Source organism: Battus philenor, unplaced genomic scaffold, assembly GCF_028537555.1.
Source record: "Battus philenor isolate CCGP_79_NKW_IND1 unplaced genomic scaffold, ilBatPhil1.0.hap1 SCAF_9, whole genome shotgun sequence".
NCBI lineage: Eukaryota > Metazoa > Arthropoda > Insecta > Lepidoptera > Papilionidae > Battus > Battus philenor.
Window position 1 is genome coordinate 13469575 of NW_027181759.1, and position 20904 is coordinate 13490478.

At 34.0% G+C, this 20904-nt stretch overlaps 2 protein-coding genes across 4 annotated transcripts in view; one reads left to right on the top strand and one right to left on the bottom strand.

The window, feature by feature from the left end:
* Positions 1–17211, bottom strand: part of LOC137932130 (uncharacterized protein CG5098) — a 33364-nt gene extending 16153 nt beyond the window's left edge. For 2 of the 3 annotated variants that reach the window (XM_068775707.1, XM_068775706.1), the window contains exon 1: positions 16643–17204. In XM_068775707.1, coding sequence (XP_068631808.1) covers positions 16643–16714 — 72 coding nt within the window. In that variant the 5' untranslated portion in view covers positions 16715–17204. Of the gene's footprint in view, positions 1–16639 lie in introns of all 3 variants that reach the window. The other variant, XM_068775705.1, reaches the window with a different exon arrangement.
* A 322-nt stretch (positions 17212–17533) lies between these two features.
* Positions 17534–20535, top strand: B9d1 (B9 domain-containing protein 1). Its single transcript, XM_068776049.1, has 3 exons — positions 17534–17812; positions 19160–19387; positions 20239–20535. Exons 1-3 carry the CDS (start codon positions 17563–17565, stop codon positions 20355–20357), a joined length of 597 nt encoding a protein of 198 aa, XP_068632150.1. The 5' UTR covers positions 17534–17562; the 3' UTR covers positions 20358–20535.
* Positions 20536–20904: the final 369 nt, after the last annotated feature.

Below are 20904 nucleotides of genomic sequence, written 5' to 3' on the forward strand. Positions count from 1 at the left end.
TCTAAAGGCGCCTATCCTAAAGCTCTACAGTAATTAGCTTTCGGCTCTCTTAGGGACCTCGGAGTATAGTATAAAGCCGTTAATTACAAGTGCCGCTACCTACGGAACAAAACATTTAAAGACGGACAGCTTACATGAGACAGCGTCACATAAGCAATGATGATAATAGTAAAGTATTGCTAGAATTTCACCTGCCATTAGCAATAAATCTAGCCTAGGTTAATGATAAAAAAATTATTATTAAAATCTTAATTATATATTAACCGACTTATTTAAACTTATTAAACATCGTTGACCTGTCATCATAGTGAGGAGGTCGCCTATGCATTGTAGTGAGTTTCCATCGGCTGATATATTGAATCGTAAATTAAACTATTTTATTTTTGGAAACTTGACGTAATGTTCATTATCCACAGGAGTTTTTTTTTTTGTCTTAACCCTTTTAGTGTCGAACGAAAAATGTGCCTATGCTAGAATAACCGACCGGATTTCACAGTTTTACTAGGGTCTGAGAAAATGCGCATAAAAATTTAACAAAAAACTATATTAACATGATTAAAAAAACAATGTACTTTAAATGAAGTTGAAAACAAAAGATTGACTAGTTTTTCTCTACTCATTAAAATTATATAAATAATTTTTTTTTTCATAAAAATACTAAAAGTTGAATTCCCTCTTACACAACGTATTTGCATATACAAAGTCATCTTTTCATCATTATTTTACATGGAATAATTATTATGAAGTATATCTAGAACAGTGATTCCCAAAGTGGTCTATATCGACCCCCAGGGGTCTATGACAACCTGCAAGGGGTCTACGTCAGCGAAAAAAAATTTTGGGGGTCCATGAAATGAAAATGGGGGTCCACGATAGTGGATCTCAACATATACACCGATAGTATCTATTTACTTAAATCATACTTATAATATTACAATATTTACATTATTTATAAAAGTACCTATGAAGTAAAAATTATTAATATGTTACGTATATTTTACATAACAGATACAAAATTTTATTTAGAGTAGTTTTAATTTAAATTCAATTAATAAATGTATAAATTAACCAGCGTTTTTAAATTAAGTTTTTAACACTAAACTTCACTACAGTTAGAAATTTACAAGAAATCAATATCAGGTAAGTAGGGGTCTACCCAACACGGAAAAACATGAGGGTCTACGACACAAAAAAGTTTGGGGAACTCTGATCTAGAACAAAGTTCGAGAAAGGCTCAAAGTCACAGGAAACGACGCCGCAGCTTGGATGTCACTAAAGCGGCCACCATCCGTGTATATGTTAGATTTCGGTACCTCTATATTCGGTCGTCTTCCACAGAGTAAAAACTATATTTTTTAATTCTCTTGTAATGATCATTTATAACACATTACAAATTTATTTTAAAATAAAGTTCTTCCGCATATCGGCTCTGGCACATCTTACTAGTTTAGCAGGAGCCGATATATAGGCTCCCGGCACCGAAAAGGTTTATACATACTTAAATTACAGCAACAATCGTCATTCTATTGTGTATTCGTCGGATTATGACCCTTGCATCAAGTATTTGGTTGCGACTGTACTATAAGAACAATATCATATACTAAGAAAGGGACTAATATATAGCTGCTTCCGCCATGCAGCAGTAGTCGTGCAATAAAGTGCACCGCCCGCCAAACACCGAGTCTACTTGCACTGGTCTGTGTAACATCTCCTGAGGATGCCCCGTGGAGGGGTGAAACACGTGTAGAGTAAATTAACCCTTAGTAGCTTGATTTACGAAAGTGATTTTTTTATATTACTGTGTTTGCTTGAGGGTCTAGATGAAGGGAAAAATAGATTTTTTTTTTAATTTCGTTGGAAAGAATATTATACAACAGTAAAATACGTACAGCCAACCTATAAAAAAAACTAACAGTAATGTGAACATTCGGTTTAAAAGATTGGTAAGATTGACACGCGCATTTATCAGCGGGCTTTGCACTTCATTGCACGACTACTGCTGTATAACGGAAGTAGCTATATATTAGTCCCTTTCTTACTTAGGATGAACCGCAAGGTAACGCCTGAATCTATTAGATATTATCATATCCGAATGCGTACTTCCGATACGTTATACTGCATGTATATGTCTATGATGAACATTTCTGTGAATGCCGAACATTTCGTCATCTGCTTCACCCGTCACAAGTAAAAAAAAAAAAAATGATGAACCGAAAAACAAATATTTACGAGCCGCACGACTCTTTATCAAACTGAAAACAAACAAACCGAGAGCTTCGGTTCACAAAGCGATTATTACCGCAAAAAGCTTTGCGGTTCCGTAGCTTGAAAAACAATATATATTTTTTTTTGTTAATAAAACCTAATGGTCCGTTGACAAACATGCGACTTATTGTTTCTTGCCAGTTGTTTACGTTGGAATACTATTTCTTTAAATATAATTTAAATTTAAGTTTTAGTTTCTACATTTATTGACAATTTAAATGTGTATTAAACCTCTAAATCGATTTGAACACCATGTGATGTTTGGTTACAAATGTAAAAACAATAAAAGGGTCAATGTACAGATTATTTGCAGTTAATGCATACACCTTATCCAAAAGTCAATGGTTTTAGAAATAATAAATACGTAATATTAATATAGTAAGAGAAGGCGTTTACAAAAATAGTATTACTATATATTAAAATTCATTATTATTAATAAGCACCAGTGTTGACTAGAGCTTACAATACCAGGATTCTGGGATCCCCATACCGGAATCCCGAACGATTTTTGTCCGGTATTAAAAACTGGTATTTATGTAAAAATACCAGTATTTTGATATTACATTATACACACAAAACGCAAGTTTATAATATTATTTCATAAATACTTTCAATTTAATTATATAATGCTATACGAGCCTATTATATGTAAAATGTAACATAGAATTTAATATGTTTTTTTTTTACTTGCACGTGTTTTTGTATCTATCTACTCCTACTCTCTATATAATAAAATAAAAGATATCAACGCATTTCTGAACAATATTTATTGGATTTCTTATATTATTTATTAACAAGTTAATATAACAACTGAGATAAGTAAAAATATAACTAGTGATTTTGTTTATTAATAATACCGATATTCAGATTTTAGTTCGGTATTGTAAGCCCTAGTGTTGACAAAATCACGCCTATAATATCTAATTAAGAATCACGAAGTTAACAATAAATGAATACATTAGATATGCCCTTTCGAATAACGGAAGGAGTTTTCCGGTGTGGAAAAAAAAGGTTTGTTTACAAATTTAACAAGTTCAATTGGCGCGACGAGTGGCTTATTTTATCAGGTACAAATACTAATACATTTGACACGAATTATACAAATTCTATCTTAAAGGTCATTATCATAATCTCAACCATAGAACGTATACTGCAAGATATAGATGTCTCCCAAAGACTTCTAATGGTTGGAACAGTCAAATGACAATAAATAACAGGGACTTATAAGGAAATATGCTTCTAATATTTTAACGTATTATTATGTATACACCTTTAATTTTAAGTTGAAATAATTGATCAGGCTATAAGTTGTTCCATCTACTAAAAATTATTATAAAACTAGTATTTATAAAAAAAATAAGATTACTTTAATTTCAAAACATGTACAAGTGACAAGTTATTTATTTTATTTTAATGTTCTCATTGTCGTTTTGGTGAATGAAATTTCCCATTTCAATGTTTTTGCGACTGTGTTTTCTAATGTGCTCGCCGATGTTGTCCGAGAAACACAGAGAATCATAGGTTTAACCGGAATCTATGCAAACACGCCAAATTACAAATAGAAACGTTCAACCGCCAACAAGTGAATAGTGTTAGGTTAGGATAGGTATATTTGACAAAAAACCAGTGTCTCCCAAAGACTTCTAATGGAACCGGTTGGAACAGTCAAATATACAGCGTATTCTACATCTTAACATGGCGTGTGGATATCATACGCTACGTTTACCGGTCTGTGTTCTCCACTCCAAAACCTTAAGAGTCCACGGGCCATCTGTTCTGCCAGCTATATTGCCTTGCTCATGGTATATCCATGGACTCATTTCTACACTAAAGTATTTGCTGTGTAAGACTTATTGTAAAACCAAGCTAAGCAAAAAACAACAAATTTAGACGCGTAAGACAATTTCTTTTTTAATTGGGCTACGGGTATCTAATCTGTGCTGTTTTAGAATCTATTTATAACAACAAAGAATGTACGTGGTTCTTGAGATACAACTGATAAATATTGCAGCCGATAGAGGCACACTAAAATGCATTGGCCTCCAGCAAAGATCACTGCGATGACTGGTCTTCGGTCTTTCTAGTGGGAGTTCTAACTACGCCGCGTCTATTGGCTAATAGCATCAGTTGCACAAGCGATATGCCCTGATCACTTCAACTTCAGACGAGGAGAGAGAGAGAGAGAGAGAGAGGGAGAGAGAGAGAGAGAGAGAGAGAGAGAGAGCAGAGCTGTAGCTCTGCTCTGCTGAAAATGTATCTTGACCTTGAGATTTTTTTGAAACTGCCACCATAGCTCTCTCCTTTGCTCTCCGGGTGACCTGGAACCCTCTTATGACGTCCTCCAACAACCTCATCTTGGATTCTCAAGTCACTACTGCTTATAGTACATATAAGAGAATAGTTTCTACCGTCTATTAATTACAATAAGAGTTACGTATATGTCAAATAGTACATTAGGCTAAATGTCACGACATTAAAATCACACCGCCTGGTATGTTCGGAAGTCATAAGGTTAATTGTTACATAAATCATCGATGAACTTTAAAATAAATCGAAGTGGGTTTCGGGGTCAAATATGTCATGGTGATATGTTCTCCTATCCATTCATCTCACTTATAATCGTGGTGATGATGATAAGCTGGCACGGCACAATGTTTTAAATAGGACTTTTATCTGACTGTAGCACTTGTGAAGCTACTTCAATTAAAATACAAGAAACAATGTATAGAAATTGGTAATAGTTATATATTTTATTATTCACATATATAAGAATACGAGAAAAATTATACACAGTAAAAGGCTGTATCACTCTATATTTGTTATTCAAAATAGAACATTTCCATTTACCGCATGGGAGCTTGGGATTCTTTGCGAGAGATTTTTAATAAAATTGGTACGGTACGGTTGCGTCACAGTATATATCTATAATAATGTTTTTCCGCTTAAACATTCAAAATTGTTTAAAAAAAATGCCGGGCGCCTTACTCAAGAAACTTAATAAAATGGTTTTCATTTTGGAACCAGTAAACATGGTACGAATTTTCTGCCACCAAAAGCAACACAACTAGGGCGTTCTGCTTCGTAAAGGCCATAATAAGACTAATTACTGTGTTAATTATATACTACGTTTTAACAGGGCCTTGACCCAGTGCGATAGATTACAGTTCAAATTTAACTGTGGCATGTACTTATTTATATATTCATATAACATTAAAAATATATGAAGCACTTTTTTAGGCTTTAATTAGACGCCCATTACAAGACCTAGGCCTCTATTGAGATATCTTATGGAGACATATACCATAATCGCCACGCTTGGCCGATAGGTTGGCAATCAGTGTGGTATTATGGTACGTAGTGGACGCTATTTGTTAGCAGTGGTAGTCCTATATAATAAAAGCACAGTGTTAATGATATAAGAATGTATCCCAGGTATCGAACCCGCGACCTATGATCGCAAGTCTCATTCCTTTACCGCTGGTAAGCCGGTGCACAATAGGCTTTAATAATCATTTAAACATAAGAGATCAGTTTCCAATAGTCACGTACTTAATGTAAAACATTCTTCACTGGAAATGTTGTGAATTGTTTCAAGGAATTTATCATGGCGTTAAAAACATGCCATGGTCTTTTAAAATGACTATAAGTGATAATTAGGTGAATTAAGATAGACGATCAACTTTTAAGTAAACCTTCGATTCAACTGCATCGATCCTTGCGACTCGGGATATATATATATATATATAGATATATATAATACTTCATTATATATATATATATATATATATATATATATCTTAACATAGTCCTGTCGATGTTGTGATACCGTTTTCTTTTTTTTTACAATAATACGGTTGTCACTAGACAAGACCTCATTTACCATCGCTGAAGTTGAACAAAGCCTACTATGTACATACTCATATGACTATTATGTTAGTATCTAAAGTGTTATTAGCATAAACTCCGTGATACTGCTTGTTAAAATATTACTCGGCAAAAATTAAAACTTTGCATATTTTATAAATTTTCAGTTAAATAATTTCTAGCGTATCTTCTATAGTCTGCAGTACCCAAGACTTGTTATAAAATTACGCAACATGAAAAAACACAATAAATATTCAAATAACAATGACAGATTCTAGAATTTAATGGAATATTAAGTTTTTTTTTCACTAGCAACAGTATTCATGGCCAGAACTAATTGAAAAAATATAAATTTACATTAAGCTGGCTTCATTTTCTGTCGTGCACGACATAGATAAAAGAATATGGAAATTTTTAAGAATTTTTCGTTACTGGGTTTTGTACTCTTGCTATTGCAGAGACGTATGGTTTTAGGGCTATTTCCCTAACCCTTCGTTTGCCGCAACATGTCGCCTGTCAGTGTCGAGATTTTTTTTTAATATTATTGTTTATGATCCTGTGATCTGTAGTACATTCAGAGCAAGCGATTTTAAAATGTATTTTGAAGGTGATTTGATACAATGTAGAATACCTTATTTCGGATAGATCTGACCCGTGCGCACACGAGGAGTTCGGACAGATATGTCCATAGACAGTTGACAGGTTAAGAAAACGTACGAGTTTGTACAGGACACAGGCTACTGATCTGGGCAAAGGGAAAGTTCCGCTTAGTTAGAATATTGTCTGCGCTAATCACTGTAGTTTTAACAGATTTAACGGGCCTCAGAGCAGAAAACAAAAACCCTAGAAAATAATTATTTATTCTACATAAGACGGGTTACATCTCTCATTGACTTTGTCTTCTATAAGAACAGACAAAAGGAACTCGGGGGACTACATCATCTGCAAGACATAGGCATCAACTAAACATCTGTGATACTGTAGAATCATATATATAAAAATTCTTTTACGATTACAAAATCGTATTTATTGCTAAATAAGTATCCCAAAGATATCTATGGGGGATAAACCATAATCGCTTGATGGCGATCAGTGCGGTATTATTGTACCCAGAGGACATTACTGATCATCCTCTGGAATCTTATTTGTGTGCAGCTGCTATCCTATACGAGGGTCAAACTGAAAGTTCTTAGAAAATCAAAAACTATGCATTCTAGCAAGATATTAGTTTTATTATAACTTTTCAAAATAGCGTCCATTTACATCAATACATCGCTGCATTCGATGGAACCATTGAGAAAAGCACCTTGCCCACTCGGCCTTAGGGGTCTCTTCGACGGCGTTTTGAAACGCAGCCACTGCTTCTTCGGCGTCTATAAAATGTTTTCCTCGAAGTTTTTCTTTTATTTTCGGGAATAAATAAAAATCGCAGGGTGCGAGGTCGGGGCTATACGGCGGGTGACCCAGTAATTCCACGTCTGAGGTCGCCAAATAGTCGATCGTTTGCCTGGCGGTGTGCGACGAGGCATTGTCGTGATGAAGGAGGATCCTGCTGCGAGGTCGTTTCTCTCGAACTTTTTCCAAGACAAGTGGCAAACAGTTGTTAGTGTACCGCTCTGCATTAACCGTTTTCTGATCCTCTAAGACAACTATCGCGTAATGACTTGTCTTTCCGAAGAACGAGGCCACCATCTTTTTTCAAACACTTCGACCTCTCTTCACTTTAGTTGGCAACTCTTCGGAAGGAAACACCCACTGAGCAGACTGTCTTTTGGTTTCCGGATCATAACAGTAAATCCAGCTTTCGTCACCCGTTAGTATGTCGAACACAGCATTTGAGTCACCTCCGTTAAATTTTTGGATCATTTCTCGGCACCAATCAACACGGCGGAGTTTTTGAGCCTCGGTCAAATTATGCGGTATCCAGCGGGCACAAAGCTTCCTGACCGCTAAATGTTCATGGAGGATTTTGTGCACTTGACTCATACCTATGCCTAGACTTGTCCGAATCTGCTGATAGGTCACTCTTTTGTCAGTCTCTATCATACGCCGCACAACACTGATATTGTCTTCAGTCGTCGCTGTAGAAGGCCGTCCCTCACGCAAATCATCGGTGAGATTAGTTCGACCACGTTTGAATTCATTAAACCAGTTGTAAACTGTGGCACGAGATGGGGCTTCATCGTGAAAAGCCAATCGAAGTCTATCATAACTTTCTTGTTGACTTATATGACATCGAAAGTCATAAAAAATCATTGCACGAAAATTTTCTCGGCTTAAATTCATTCTGACGTGCACAGACAATTTTCAATTTGCCGCCAAATCGTAAAACAAATGACAAATGAATGAAATGTATACTCAATATTATTGGTAAAGAGTTCTATTTTCAAAATTTAAACTTATTTTTTTAATATAATGCTTTTAAGTTGCCAGTTCTAAAAACTTTCAGTTTGGCCCTCGTATAATTAATGCACAAAGTGTGAATTATATGAAATAGCATCCCGGGAATCGATCCCGCGACCTACGATCGAATCTGTCCTCTATCGCTAGGCCACCACAGTTCAATAAGTATTTAGTAATGTTAAATATTGTATGTAATATTTCATTTTATAATTAAAAAATCTAAATGTAAATGTTTTATTTAAATTTTACAAAACGCTATGTTTGCCCGTTGGTATAAAGTGGCATAGCTTGTTGTTACTATTTGTACTATCTTTTTGTAGACCCTTCTGCTCGATGGCTCCTTCAGGAACCTCGACTTTGACCTTGATTCTATATTCATCATCAGATCGGATACCCATGCCTTGCAGTGGGCGTCTATAGGCAAAACGACAACGATTTGCAAAATTACATTTTCCTTGATCTTGTATTAAAAAAAATCTTTATTTTCAGTTTTATGGATATACACTGGTCACAATATTTAGCGTTTGATTACTTACACTACTTATTTTGATTGAAGTCTTTTAATTTACTCTGCCGTTTATACGACAAAAGAAAAAAAATCATAATATATTTCCACGTGCTTTTATGAAAATATGAAAAAATACGTCGTATCGCTCGCGTCGTCCTTGAGAATTTTGCTTAGCAACACATTTAATGATTGATTTTTATGTATAAAAATTTTCGTGACCCAATTCCAATCGAATTTCTCGAGACGAGGTGGGGATTAGTCCGTCCCCTCGTTAGGTGGACTGGAGATAAAGTTAAGGTCGGGGTAAGTCCCTGGATGTGCAGCGTTGGACAGGTCATCGTGGCGTCTTGCAGTGGAAGCCTATCTGGAGAATGTAAAGAAGAATTCTGATAAAGAATTAGTGTAATAAAATTCGGACGAATTTTTTCTACCTTTGTTCGAACCAACGGGCGCTGGTGGTTACAAACACTGTTAAAGTTACCCTTACCGTATTGGTAGATCGTCTACCTCTTAGATCGCATAGGCGGGTGCTTTAAGATTGATCTGGTAACAAAAGGCCCTCTGCTTAGACTGTCACTCAATACGCATTTAACATATCTACTTGAATTCTAACATTACCTTATTAGGATCTAAAAGGACACATACAAAATATTTAATGAAATAAGGCATTACCTTGCGGAAGTCCATCCTAAGTAAGAAAAGGACCAATATTTAGCCACTTCCGCACATAACTCCTGAAGATGCCCCGTGGAGGGGTAAAACACGTGTTGAGTAATTTGGCGGTGGCGGTTGTGTGATTCGCATTGTTTGCCGCATACGCATTTATCAGCGGGCTGGCGGGCGGTGCGCTTTGTTGCACGACTACCACTGCATGTGCGGAAGTGGCTTAATATTGGTCCTTTTCTGACACACATTAATTGGTCGTACCTTTGGTAACGCAAAGGTCACACCTACACACACAAAACTTATTAGTTATAGAACAAACAAACATTAACTATAATCTAAAACTGAAGGAAAGTAACGAAAAAAACTCCAGTATCGCTTCTATATAGAAAGAAAATTGCTAATTTCAAATCCGCTAGTACAGAGTTCGAAATATAAAAACTTCAAATATAAATTATATAAACAAATTATCGCTAGATAAATAATTAAGAAAATAGGTTAATAGGCAATTCATATATTTTTCCTTATACAGTTGAATCACGTTATTTCATACTACTTTACGATTCATTTTAAATCATTATTAATACATTTGTTCATATACGATCCATATTCACAGTAACTTGTGAACTCTAGGCTATGCCAGGAGTTTAACTTTATAGAAACTAGAATCAGATTAAGCTCTTTTATAAAGGCATTCTTCAACTTAAAACTTAAGGCTTTAGTCACTTTTATATCATACAGTCGTTGTTTCATTCTATCCAATCCATACTGGGCTATATGACCCCAGTATGGATCTCCCCCAAAGATATCTATGGGGGGATGTACATAAAACATTCTGGTGTCCAATTCGATGAATCGAAGGACTGCAAAATGGTAGTAAAAATATTATAAAAAAGCTAAGTCCAAAGCTATCCTACTTTTTGCCAACAATTGTCTTGTATAAAAATGAAATAAAACCGTTACATTTAAACTTTTGCTTTATCGAATGAAATATTACATATAATTCTTAGTACCAGGAACATATTGTACTAATACACAGCTAACGCATAGAGGTAGAGTACTGAGAATGTCTATAGTATTCTTTGTCTACTTTATATTGGACATTTTGTTAACATTTTGGCTTTTTCAGCTGTATCAAACACTGTCCTTCCGGATCTTAACCTTTAATAGCCTGATTTACGAAAGTGATTTTTTTTTATATTACTGTGTTTGCTTGAGGGTCTAGATGAAGGGAAAAATAGTTTTTTTTTTAATTTCGTTGGAAAGAATATTATACAAAAGTAAAATTCGTACAACCAACCTATAAAAAAACTAATAGTAATGTGAACATACGGTTTAAAAGATTGGTATCAAAATTGAAACTCTAGGCTGTTAAGGGTTAAATACGTAAAGTTCGTTCTAAATACAAGCGTCACTGGAGTATTTTTGTTACTTAGAAGTTATAGATCGTGTTAGACAGACAATAGCAACCGATCAAATCAAGTCGAAATATTAAAAGCGTATTAAATCACAGCTCAAGCAGAGGGACTTTGTTACCAGGTGAATCTTAAAGCACCCGCCTCAGCGATCTAAGAAGTAGACGATCTACCAAAACGGTAAAAGTATTTTCATTATTTTTCGTAAGTCCTGGTTAACATCAGTCAGACAATAACAACCGACCAAGTGAAATCTAAATGTTAAATGCGTATTGAATCACAGCTCAAGCAGAGGGACTTTTGTTACCAGGTCAATCTTAAAGCACCCGCCTATGCGATCTAAGAGGTAGACGATCTACCAACACAGTAAGAGTATTTTCGTTATTTTTCTTAAATCGTGGTTAATATCAGTCAGACACTAACAACCGACCAAGTCAAGTCTAAATGTTAAATGCGTATTGAGTCACAGCTCAAGCAGAGGGACTTTTGTTACCAGATCAATCTTAAAGCACCCGCCTATGCGATCTAAGAGGTAGACGATCTACCAATACGGTAAGGGTATTTTCGTTATTTTTCGTAAGTCCTGGTTAACATCAGTCAGACAATAACATCCGACTAAGTCGAAATTTTAAATGCGTATCAAGTTTCACAGAGCAGAGGGACGATGTTTCCAGGTGTCTCCATAGAGCGCCTGCCAGATCTAAAAGGTAGGGGATTTCTCAATTCAGTTATATAATAGTGTAGCGGCAGGCATCTGTTCAATGCGCTGGCATACCCACTGCTCCTTCCACTTGCCAATCCGTTGGCTTAGTCCGTCCACGAGTATCCTCATCCTTTGTAAGAAAAGGACCAATATTTAGCCACTTCCGCACATGCAGTGGTAGTCGTGCAACAAAGTGCACCGCCCGCCAGCCCACTGACAAATGAGCATGCGGCAATCAATGCGAAATACACAACTGCCACTGCCAAATCACTCAACACGTGTTTCACCCCTCCACGGGGCACCTTCATTCGAAAAATTCGAAAAGTCACTTTCATTAAGAAATCCCGTTTATAATCCTGCCCATGACAGGTTGAGATGTTGTAAACTTACCAATGAGACTTATAGTGACCTTATTTCAACACCTATATTATTTTAGTAGAAATCACACTTATTTATTTTTAATACTTGTTTCTCTCAGCACTACATGTTGGTCTAATGTCATTTTAAGCGAATATATTGTTCAAAATATGCATTACTATTAACACAAGCGCCCGCGTGAAGCGATACGTAGGTTCGATTCTCAGTACTGATATTCTTGGAGGTTGTGATAATGACTCAGATGCCAGGAATTTGCAGTCGGATCACATGTCTGTTACTGTACTTCCGCGATACCGGTACGTACCAAATCTAACAATATCCGAACTGATAGTAAATTTCTAATATTCAGGCGTTACCTCGCGGAAGTCCATCCTAACTAATAAAAGGACTAATATGTAGCTACTTCCGCTATGTTGCATAGCGGAAGTAGTCCTTTCTTTTATATTAAATTTAGCAAGGTAATAGAAAACGACCAAGTCGAGATTCGGTCCTCTTTGGCGTTATTAAATCGAAAAGCATACGTATATTGACAACTCAAGCCCAGATCATTGATGCCAAGTCAATCCATGGAGCGCCTTCCTAAATTCAACGACCTTCAAATCCTGTAATGCAGTAGAATGAAGCGGGCCGAAGTTAAGGCTTAGCGATTAATCAACTAACTTTAAAGTTATAATAGAAATAAATTAAACTAGAAATAAAGTCCAGTGATAGTAAAATAAGAAACAAACTATTGTTACTTTGGGAATGGAGACGTGGGATGAACAACTATGTTTAGAAAGAACGTTTAGAAGATATTGTGAGGAAAGAAACAATAATAATAATAAAAGAGCTTAAGAAATATGATAGAAGTGAAAAAAAAATGAAGAGAACAAAGTCCCTAACCCACACGTAGTGGTAAAGAAGTTTTAAAAACGGGGGCCGAACCGCTTTAAAAAAACACAGCGCTCCCTCCCCCTCCGGCTGTCTGCGTGCCTACCCAAAGCGCGGTACAGCGGTTTCGGTAGCGCTATTTATCCATATAAAATTTACGATGATCACGTGAACGCCGTGAGAAAAATTCCAGAAAAGCCCAATTTGATAGAAAGTACAATCAGATTAAACTAACCTAAAATTGATGCCTTTAATTCCAATTGATTCTTACTGCACTTAAAGCTATGAGAGTTCGAAACGCGCGCTCATCTGAAAAAAAGCGCCATTGCACACGAATTACGTGTACCGTAAGGATTTAAAATCTTTAAAGTTTTTGTCTGACAAGTGAACTATACATTCAATACTAAATAAAACTGTTTTCATATATTTATTCATATTATTATTCACATAGGATTATTTAACGACACTTATCATCCTGTATATGTATGTGAGAAGTTCATATAAAATATGCAATTTAATATTAATATCCGGAGAAAGATATTACTGTCTTAAATCAACTACACATTAAATCAATATACGTATTGAGATGCATATAAATACAACTATATAGTAAAAACTTTCCTGCATTAAAATGGAAGTTAAATAAATCTTCAAGACGCCCGCCATTAGGTCAAGAGCGTGACGTCACGCACGTGTATTCCACATTTCGAATCGACGGGTCACACCACCAACATTTAAAAAAAGCATTCCTTATTTAAAACGCACGTGTTCTGCTAATTTATGGTTCACGCTTGTGTGTGTTAGGATTCACGTCTGTGTTTTCGCTTAACATATGATTAGATAAAAGTGCATATTTTTGTTTTACGCTATAATATTATATTTGTTATTAAATATTACAGAATAATAATAATTTGATATGGACGAAAACAAATTTAACAAACTGCTAATATGTTATCATTATTTACGCACCAATTTCACGGGTGTATTTAACAAAACAATATTTTCATATTTTGTTCTATTTTCCCTGTAATTTTATGTTCAATTACATTTCTTTAATTATAAAATATACAATAGCGCACCTATTGCCCAAGCTAATTTATATCAGTTAACTATTTGTGTAGTATATAGACAAAAATATTTAAGGTTGTAAAAAAAAAAGGAAGATTAGTCAGACATTTAAAAAAATCTAACTTTAATATACTTATTCATCATCATCATAATTACAGCCACAGGAAGACCACTGCTGGACATGGGCTTTCCCAGATTTCAAATGGAATTAGTTGGAAGCGCCATGCATTCAGTGTTTTCTGATGACCTTGATAAGGTCATCTGTTTTTTTTTGTGTTTACATAGAAAGAAAAAATGGTTACTAAAAGTGGGAACTTTAATATAATTAACAACATTATAATTTTGTCATATTTATGTAAACAGGTTGCCTTATAAAACAACATCAAGCGAAGATTGTGTAATTTGGCAGGCAATAAATTTTACATTTATTAAAAAAATTGCCATTAAAAATTAAAAGGACTGTATATATCGTTATATGCTATATATGATTAAAATCTTTATACTGTCTATGTTTTTCACATTCTGTAAGTAATTTAAAATATTAAATGCAAATAGAACTTTTCGTCAAACTGAGTACTCAAAGTTAATACTATTTTGGACAAATTTTTAAAATGAGACAGTGTTTTCTTTTAATTTTCTTGGTTTAGCTACTACTTACCTTATCACCTGATTATGGCTTAATATAAATTTACCAAACTCCCTATATATTTGTTTATAAGAAAACAACAAGACTGATGTTAGGATAGTTAAAAAGCACCAATTATTGGAGGCAAATTAAAAATAAAGTGTGCAAATTATGACTAAAAAATAATAATTAGGAGATCATTTTTTAACATATTCCACGACAGAAAGTTTTGAAGATTTTACATTCAGGCCACATGGACATGCTCATCCCACACTTCAGAATTAAAAATGTCATTTAAGACATATGTTTTACACTTTTTCAATGCTGCAGAAATATAATTAGCAGCAAAAAGTTATAAATTATAATATGCTCTTTGTTTGCGTTAACATAATGTGAAGTTATTTATATTCAACCCAACAGTTAATTTTTTAAGAATCCTTTGTTATTCAATGAGAACTGTATATGTCCTGAACGAAAAGTGCAGCAGGGATCATATATGACCCACATTGCATGGGACGCATTGCCGTCATAATGATGCAAGAAAACAGAAATATTGTAACAGACACTCTTGGCCAGATTACTTTGTTAATACATAAAACACATTAAAATTAATAAATTTGCCTTCTTTAAATATGTAGACACTTCAAAACTGTCATGTATTATAAACAATGTAACATTCAATGTTATACTTAATAACCAAAGTGTAATGTAACTAACAATTAAAACCAGTGATATAATAGTTGTTTATAAAAATGGCAAAAATAAGTTAGTAAAAATTATTAAACTAGAATTGTTTCTTTCCTCTTTATGTTTATCTTATAGATAATACAGGTTAAGTCACTTAATGTTTTTATTTTTCTTCATCAATATCAAGATGATCAACAAAAATACCATCCATTTTGTAATTAAAAAAATAAAATAGCATAATACTTACCATAATTATAACACACACCCTTTATATATCTATTTTATGTATCATATTGTACCATGCCATTTATAATAATAAAAAAAGAAAATATTATAAAACCCTGGATATTTTTAATAAATAAAGGATTATTCATCACTGACTCAAATATAACTTTGGTTTAATTCATTAAATATGTCATTAAAATTATTATTTTTTTTATAATCAATGTAAGAAATTAAAAAAATTCTTATTGGTTAGCTATGTGACAATATTTTTTTTTATTTCACTGTTATGGCCATTAATTATATTAAAGTTAACCAGAATAATATCATAATTGACATAAAAACCTACTAGGTTTTAAAATTCAGGTAAAATTTTTGTTATATACTCTGAAATTCATTAGAAAGGGTACACTATGTAAAGGGTCTAAAACATATTAATAGAATTTAAAACAAACACGAAATTTTCACAGAAAAGCAAAACATTGTTAAACTAAAATTGTCTAATATACTTAATCATTAATGCAAATTATTAGTTAAAATAAATTTATTATTCATTCATGCAAAATTAATTATAAATATAGAAGAAAACATGTGACATAAACATTATATTTAGTAATGGCAACATTAAACAATATTAAAACATTGCAGCATTGTTAGAAAGCACAAGCAGTGCTGGATAATTCAAATGTGTGTAACACAAACAGCTGATCTGCTTGAAATGTAATCAGCACACATTGATAATTTGTATGTAACAACATGACTGAAGGTGTTGTACACTGACTAAAACGCGACATTCCATGTATGAATATTAGCGATATATTCATATTTAAGCCAATATTTATAGATTATAATATGCAAATTCTACGTAAATTAAAAATATAATTCACCAAACAACAACAGAACTAAAAAGTTTAGGGAAGTATTTGTAATATAAAGCGTGACCGAACTAAAATCGGAAAATTAAGCACCACCTGTAAAGGGCTCCAACCGGGGCCCAATTGAGATTGTCGTCCATTGGGATTGTGTTGCGAGCCGCCTGACATCGTGAGCGCTATCCTCGCGGCGCTGGTAACAACACGTACAAAGCTCCGATCGTACAACAAGCACTGTTTCAGTCCACCATAATGATGCCGGCAACTTTAAAGCCCTCACACGCGTAACTCCGCTGTCCTACGACGTGTACAGAAACTTCTGAAACGTTTTCATGTGATCACGTTATTATTTAAACTTTCCACCATGTCTATCACATACCCTTAAAGGGCGACAACATTTTTCTAAAGTTCACAGGACACTCATTTGAAAGAAACCACATTTATTTCGTGTACGGTATGGTGTCCACAGTTCTGATGCTCACTTCGCGTGACATTTCAAATGCTTCGAAGATTTGAAAATAAGCACTGTACACTTAAATAAAAACTTGATTATAACTCGTAGGGTCTTTAACACTATATCTTACCCACAAATACCTTAATTCTTGCTAGAAACTGTTAGAAAAAATGCAAATTAAATGAAACTATGCACAAGGATCACTTCCAACAATGGTGGCCGATTTGGATTTTGAAAGCACTCTTAGCGCCATCTTACGTCAATTTTAAGTAAATTGTCGGTAAAGCAGCATAACGGAAACTTTTGATATATTGTCTTTGGATTTCGCTTTAATATTTTTTATAAAAATTAAAATTTATTTACTAGTCCTTTTGATTATTAACTGTTACTATTATCTAGCACTCAAAATTAATTTATATTCAATTTAAATAATTTCAACGAAGATATTATTATGGATTTTTTAGATTTGTGATAATGGTAACCTGGTTGCCATGGAAACGTTTGTTTTGTTGTCGTGAAATCGGAATAGGGTCTGCGTTTACATTTATTTCTAATTTCTTTAGTTATGAAAGAGGGTGTTTTAACAAAGTTTTTAACATCTTTCAATGGTCGGATTGATTATGTTATATTTCCGGGGGGCGTATTTGACGATCATATTTTCTTACAATACGAAGTTGTTTGGGGCCCGGACTGGGATCCGATTTCCGGGTTAAGCTCAGGGACAAGCCAGATGGCGTCGTCGGGTAGAGATGCTGAGCGCGTAGTTTTTAATTTACCTCTGGAAATGGTATTTAGTAGTACTAACGTTCATGGTTGTAAGTTTATATTTGTTTGCTAATTTTTTGATTTTTCTCTAAAACTGATTGCATCATTATTTATTTTTAGTTAAGTAGTTAGTTAGTTCTGAAAATTTTTAGTTAATTTATCACCAATAATAATGTTTAGTAATTTTCTTCGTCTCCTTTTAAATTTTACACCTGTTATTGCTATTAAATACACCAATTTCTTTGTTGACTCTAGTTAAATAATCAATGAATGATTTTTTTAATATCACTGGAGAATTTTTTAAAATTATATTTATGTAGTAGGTACTTAAATAAATCTTTTTACATTGTAAATATTATAGTGGTGAAGTTAAATGGGTGAATGTATTGCTCATTTGTCAGATTTTCATATTTGTGATAATATTATGTTACAAATTTATTTAAGTCTTATATAGACATATGATGACATATATATGTAAGTTTATTTTTATTTATACAAATGTAAAATGATTTTTTGTATAAAAACAGAAATTAAGCATTTTTAATTTAATACACATTTTTGAACATAAATTTAAAATACAGGATAAAAAACATAACATGATTTATAAAAAGGTTGTGTTTGTTGACTTGTGTTTTTTGTGGCCAAATTTGGTGGTTTAACTGTTTTAAATTACTTTATTACTAAATTACCTTATTTAATATAAAATTTTGTTTTCAGACCATGGTGGGTACATAATAGTCTTATCATTATCATCATCGTGATTTTAGTTGTTGGGTTTCCCTAAAAAAATTCCAATAAGACCGATTAAAAACGGTTTCTTTAGACGACCTTAACAAGGTCCTGTGTCCACCTTGTGGTTGAAATCCAGCGCTGGGCACGTATCCGTGGTATAAAATCGTTGTATTTAATTAAAATATTTTCCTAATAAATCAAAATATATTTCGTAATCAATGTTTTGTTTAGCTTAACTTTTTTAGTGGTTTTGTTACTATTTAGCTTCGGAAACCGTGTGAGCCGATTATAAATTTAGATTACGCTTATTTAAACGTTGGGATCTACACGTGGCTCGCTTTCAACCGGTCTTTTTAGAATTTTATGGGAGAGGTCTGTGTCCAGCTGTGGACAACCTTTAACTGAAATTATGGAAAAATTAAACTTAACATTTTTTAATATCTTTAAACATGATGTTATCTACAACTATGGGTTATTACTATATGGTTATAACTTGGTGTTTTAATTTTTTTTTCTTATGTTTCCAATAAATGAGGACAATATTTACAGTGATGAAATATACGGCTGAAATTAACGTGTATATTGTTATGACCAAAGTGTATCACTCTTATTAGCGTATTCATCTCGTAGATATGTTTTTGAAAATAGAACACAATTTTTTTTAGGGCCGCGATTAATAATAACTGTCAAAGCTCATAACGCTATTGGTGGGGAGTCCTTGCGTGGTTACGCGGTGGTCTTATTACCTCCTACGTCGGGAGAGAGGGAGCTCTCTGCTCCTCTTGTTCGACCGCGACCAGCTACTGTTCTTGGAGAATGGCTGGCTTGGCTCACCGGCCGATACCCTGAACTCGCAGACCCCAAGATGCTTGCGAATGGAAAGGAGAACTATTGTGAGTTGTTTTATATGCAAAACTTTAATTGCTTTATATGTCTCTAAATGCGGTAGAGGAAAAAGTGTTTACGTAAATAAAAGGGGCGTGGTCTTTTATCTTGATACCGAAGCATTTTGACTGACGCTGCTAAGTGGCATTTCGCTTAGAAAACCTCTTTGAAGTTGGCAAAGTTCGGGGCTCACTGCAAAGGGCATCTTTAGACAGTCAGCAAAAATTGAGAGAGTTTACCTGGAAAGTAATTATATATTCGCCATGTAGCTCTGACCTCGCACCTCCAGGCGTACACCTGTTTCAGTCTCTTAAGAATTATTTAGTGTTTACATCAAGAGAGTTGTGCCAAAATTACTTATCGCGTTTTTTTTTTTAATAGAAGTTAAATTTCCTCAGTAACGACATCATGTTACTATTAACACGATGGCAAAAAGTCATCGAACAAAATTGCACCCATATATTACAGTTGAATGTAAATAAACAAAAAAAAATTGTCTCCAATTTATTTTTTATTACAGTGATTACTTTGTTTATTTATTAAATTTAAAATATATGATTGTAGCGTTGACAAAGGCGGGAAGTTTATATAGATCTGTCAAATGTGCGAATTTTTGAACTGTCAAATCTGTGCGCCATCTGTCAAATGCGCATTTTCAATGGCCATATGCGGAATTTTCTAATTTTCATCGATGGTCGGTATAGACCACTTTGGGAATCACTGGTATAGAGCTTATCTGTGGAACTATTGGAAAAACTTGCAATTAGGTGGGATGAATTCTCAGCATTTTATACTTTGCAAATTGGTATATAAGTAAATAATAAATAAACTTCTAGTTTTAAACCTTCTTTCTTTACAGTGTTAAGAACAGAGTCCTATGGAAGCATACATCTGAATATATCTATGGTGTCGAAAGATTTGCGGAAACTAGGTTACGACAATCAAGCAAGCACATGTCAGAGTAACTGCCATAGATAAATAATTTAGATACATAAGGACAAAAAGTTTTTGTTATACCATAAAACTACGTGATGAAATCACAAAAACAATTGGTTTGATATATTTTGAACTTGAATTGGATAATTGTCTGAAAATGTTAGTTATGTTTGTTCCTCATTCTTATGATTGAAACAGAAGTCAAATGTCAAACCATCAACTTCAGCTTTGAACTTTTGAACTTTGAAAAATAAAAATGTATGTACTTAAATTGTGTTTTATGTGACTTTGATCTTTTTCCTTTGGCCGGGGAACTACAAATCTTTATTTCAGACCACAGACACGCCCACTGAAAGGTTTAGATCTCCTACCAAAGACGTCTATGGGGAAATATACTATAATCGCCACGCTTGGCAGGTGGGTTGGCGATTGCAGTGTTGTATACGCAGAGGACGTTGCTGCTTATCCTCTAGAAACAAGTAAGCAGTGGCAATCCTATGCTAATAATGCACAAAGTGTGAATTATATAAGATTGCATCTCGGAAGTCAGACCCGCGATCTATGATTGCATGTCACAGTTCTTTACCCC